Source organism: Mastomys coucha, unplaced genomic scaffold (genome assembly GCF_008632895.1).
Source record: "Mastomys coucha isolate ucsf_1 unplaced genomic scaffold, UCSF_Mcou_1 pScaffold21, whole genome shotgun sequence".
Classification (NCBI taxonomy): domain Eukaryota; kingdom Metazoa; phylum Chordata; class Mammalia; order Rodentia; family Muridae; genus Mastomys; species Mastomys coucha.
The window spans coordinates 92,511,156-92,516,156 of record NW_022196904.1 but is presented as its reverse complement, the minus strand read 5'-3'; the positions used below and the strand labels follow the sequence as shown (position 1 = coordinate 92,516,156).

The 5,001-nt window shown below is 36.7% G+C and overlaps 1 protein-coding gene across 1 annotated transcript in view; it reads left to right on the top strand.

Moving 5' to 3' along the window:
• LOC116101316 (olfactory receptor 51V1-like) overlaps positions 1–174 on the top strand; it is a 2,192-nt gene extending 2,018 nt beyond the window's left edge. The window contains exon 2 of the mRNA XM_031384910.1: positions 1–174. Within this exon, the coding sequence (XP_031240770.1) occupies positions 1–174 (174 nt within the window).
• Positions 175–5,001: the final 4,827 nt, after the last annotated feature.

Below are 5,001 nucleotides of genomic sequence, written 5' to 3'. Positions count from 1 at the left end.
ATTGGTCTGACCATGGTTCACCGCTTTGGGAAGCATCTCTCTCCACTGGTTCAGGTCCTCATGGGCAACATTTACATCCTTTTCCCACCCCTGATGAACCCCATTATATACAGTATCAAGACTCAGCAGATACGAGTGAAAATCCAGAGACTGTTTTCCAGGAATGGAACCTAAGTCCTCAGGTCCACAGTGATTTTATTTAAAAGTAAAGAAGTGTAATTTCAGAAGAAGACTGGGAGGAACTGAAACATAACTAAGTTAATTCATCTCTTATTGACAGCTTACATACTTTACATTTTACAAATACTTTCTCCTCATTTTTACCACAGCTATCAATATATGTGTGTGTGTGCACGCGTGTATGTGTATTTATACATATATGTATACATATATGTATGTATACATACAAATATCAGAATATGTGCTTATATTGTGTTGACATGCTGACAATTGTATTACTTGATGAGTTTGACTTACTAGATGATTCCTTCCGAAGTTTCGCCCAGTTGATTTAATGTGCATTTATTTCTTTGTATTCAGAAAAAGGTAAGTTTTTATGGACCTATCCCTTTATGTAATTACTGAATTATATTTTTCCATTCTTATTACTCAGGTCAGTATAGTAAGTTTGCATGTATGATCTCTAATTCCAAGTTTCTTTAAATGGCATTATAATATGTGGGCATGGTGAAAAGGTTATGCAATTTAAATTTATTTATTGTATATTTAATTATGTGTATGTGTGCGGAAGGATATGCTCACATGAGTACAGTCACCTCCTGATGCTAAAGTGATCCAGTCTCCCTGAAGCTGGAGGTACAGAATGCTGTGACTAGCTCAACGTGAGTGCTGAGGTCTGAGCCATCTTTTTCCTTTGAGAGATTGATCATTTTAAATCAATTTTATCATAATATAATAAACACCAACAAATACCTTGCTGTTGGTGTGTCTCACCCAAATATCTACCTAATATTAGCATATTAATAGTAATGAAGCTGGAAATATAAGCCTCTGTTTAAATTGTACTAAATGATAGAATAGGACAGAGTAGACATTTGTGATACCATCCTTACCAATATGCAATAGTGAGATAATACTGACTATGAATAGAGGAAGATTTAAGCAACTTGAAAAATTTATCTTTAATTCATATCTTTGTATATTTCATTTAATATTTGAGTGTATTTATATAAAGTGCTTTAATTAGTCTTCATTAAAACATTTATTTTTACTTCTCCTAATAACTCCCTCAAAGTTCTGATGTAGATAATATTCAAATCTTTATGTTTCTGGTGTAATATCTCCTCCAAGGTTTTGATGCAGAAAGCATTTTGTTTTGTATAATTTAATTTAAATGCCAATCAGATTTTAGGAAACATTTTATGAGCTTTACATATAATGTATGTTTTATTATCGAGCAAATTATGGTCCTTTCCTACTTTATATTGACCTTATTTAACAAAATTTTTAATTGGACAGATGACCTATATAATTTACACAGTAAAGAGAGTAGAGAGATGACTCCAAAGTAGAATGCTGCACTTGTAGTTGTCCTTTGTTCATTTCCTAGCACTGACATAATATCTCACATCATTTAACTCCAGTTCCATGGCATCCAATGCTATATTCTCATCTCTATGGGCACAGTACATGTATGAGTTCCTTTTATATGTGTGTAAGCAAACACACATGTACATATACTGAAATTAAAATTAAATAAATAAAACATATGGTAAACAAAAAAAGAAAAGCTACAACATTCAGAGATGGTTAAAATATGGTATGTACTCAGTTTAATACATAATTGATAGTGTGTTTATTGATGCATAATCACCAATGGTAATTCACCCTTGTTAGATAGATTTCATTCTGTGGTGAACTTGGAAAGACACTTATAGTGATGTAACCACTACCAAAATGAAAATAAGCATATTTCCTATTATTGCAGGCCACTTTATTAATGATTTTAGTTCATCAGTTTCCATAACCTCAAGACTCTTAACACCAGGTATCTTATTTCTGTCATGTATTTTTGTCACTGTGAAGCACCATTCAAATTTAATTGAACTAGCTATCTTTATTTATAAGGATAATTTTTCATTCAACAATCATTTTGAGATTCTTTTCTAATATTGTATTCATTGTTTTATACTTTTAAAGCTCCATTTTCTCTTAATATTCCACTGCACTATTAAAGAAAACTTTCTTTCAGGCATTCATCTTAATTTTACTTATCATTATGATTTTCAGTAAAGACATTATAAAAATTTATACCATGTAACTGAAAGAAATTTCTCTACTTGGTAGAATATAATATTTAGTGTGTACTTATTTCCTTTTGTGATTCTGTTGAGAAAAGAACTTATCACTGTAGCTCCAGTAATAACAAAGTAGACTCCTGCTTTAGTTCTTTCTACCCCCCCCCACACACACACCAAAATATTGGGAGATATGTGATCTACCAGGCTTTCCTTTGGACTCTTCCTTCCGTTTGTTTTGCCCAACTCTGATGTGATAGTTTCTGTTTTATCTTATTTTATTTTCTATAGAGAATTTTTAATTCAGCAACATGGTTCTCTGTCAAGGGATCATATCTAAAGGTATGACCTAGCTGAAATGCAGACATGACACACACTTTTAATCCTTTTGACTGGAATAACTTCCTTTGTTCCCTCTGGCTGGAATACAGATGTACTTTTAGTATGCACTGTTTAACCCCAAACAATGAAGTCTAGTTGAGGGGCAGATAAACTGAAGAATACAAGAAAGTTTTGCAGAATGAGGCACAGATAGGATATGTTACATCCCCTCTTCACTTCAGTCATCCATTGGACTCCTTGCAGCCTCTGTTTGGGGGCTAACACCTGGGAGCTAAGACAGATGCTCTCTGTTAACTGTTTGTCTCTGAAGAAGCCGCCTGACCATGCCCACCGCCTGAGTAGCCAGCCAGCTAGCCCCCTGAAGATCTTCTGAACCTAGGGACTTTGGCACCTGAACTTTCTTTGTAGTGCAATCTAGAGACTTGTTTTCAGTTTCTCCTGTGACTATAAAAACCCTGGTTTATTCTCAGTAAAGTGGAGCCTTGACTGGGACTCAATTTAGCTTTGTGTTTTCTCTTTGCATTTCAAACCCTCTATTTCAGGCCCTTTATTCCCTCCTGACTGAGTAGAACCCCTTTCGTGAAAATGCGGGCAGTTTCAAAGATAGGCACAACAGGACAGAAAAGAGCAGTGAGGAAGAGAGGGGAATTGAACTCCAGTTCAGTTCAGTTCAGTTCAGTTCAGTTCAGTTCAGTTCAGTTCAGTTCAGTTCAGTTCAGTTCAGTTCGAAGCAGTTCAGTTTGGTACAGTTCAGTTTCCTGCAGTTCAGTTTGATACAATTGAGCTCAATTTGGGTTTAAAGCAGGGTTTGAAGAAGTTCAGTTCATGGAGTTTAGATGCAGTTTCAAAGAAGAACTATTCAGTCAGAAGCCAAGAGAAGCCATTTTGAATCAGTCAGCTTGGAGTGGAGTTTGAGTTAAGACAGCTGAGTTGAACCAGCAGCCAAAGTTCACAAAGAGTTAGAAAGACAGAGTTTATTCAGCAGTAATTGTTGATGGCTGAAACATTCTAGACCTACCTATATTAGCAGACGTAGGCAGAAGCTGAAGCCTTCAAGGCCAGGGTTTGCAGAAGAGTAGATTGTGTGGAGGTTAGAAGCTTCCCGGCCTAGGTCCAGGGATAGTCAGAAAGATTCTAGGCTCAAACTAATCCATGTATGGGCACAACTTGAGTACCTCTGTCATCTCCTCACTTCACCTAAAAAAATAAAAGTGACATTTATATTTATTTTTTTTCTTAGAAGCCTGTTTGTTTTGTACTGAGAGACAAAATGTGGGTAGATCTGGATGGGAGAGGAGATGAAGAGAAACTGGGAGTAGAGAGGGGGAACTATAATCAAAATTATTATCTGAGAAAAAAATCTATTTTCAATAAATGAAAAAAGATAGTTAAAATTAGAAAATGATATATTCCTTCATCTGTACTGAATTGAATCTTTATATTCATTAGGAAAGCATATAGTAGCAGATAGATTTGGGATGGGAGATCTAGGATCATCTGTGCTCTGAGCACTGATACTTACTATGATGAGGTCAATTATGCACAATAAAATCATTATAAGTTTAAAATATAGTTTTTTATCTTATATATATTATTGTTTATTTTATTTATTTACATTTCAAATATTATCCCCTTTCCTGGTTTCCCCTCCGCAAACACCTGTATTCGAACCCCCTTCTACCTTCTTCTATGATGGTGCTCCCTCTCCCACTCACACTTCAGCCTCACAGCCCTAGCATTCACCTACACTGGGGCATCAAGCCTTCACAGGACCAAGGCCCTCTCCTCCCATTGATGCTAGATAAGGCCATCCTCTGCCACATATGCAGCTGGTGCCATGACTCCCTCCATGTGTATCCTATGATTGGTGGTTTAGTCCCTAGGAGCTCTGGGGAAGTCTGGTTGTTTGATATTGTTCTTCCTATGGAGTTGCAATCCCCTTTACCTTCTTCAGTTCTTCCCAAAACTCCTCCACTGGGGTCCCAGGGCTCAGTCCAATAAGTGGCTGTAAACATCCATATCTGTATTGGCCAGGCTCTGGCAGAACTTTTCAGGAGACAGCTATATCAAGCTCCTGTCAGCAAGCACTTCTTGGCATCCACAATAGTGGCTGGGTTTGATAACTGTATATGGGATGGATCCCCAGGTGGGGCAGTCTCTGGATGGCCTTTCCTCCAGTCTCTGCTCCATACTTTGTTTCTGTATCTCCTTCTGTGGGCATTTTCTATACCCTCTCTTACCCAGATCCCTTCCTCCCTCTGCCTCCTGTGATTATTTTTTTTCTCCCTCACAAATGAGGTTGAGGCATCCTGACTTGGGCCCTTGTTAACCTTCTTGAGATCTGTGGATTGGATCCTAGATACACTGAACTTTTTTTTTTTTTTTTTTTTTTTTTTTTTTT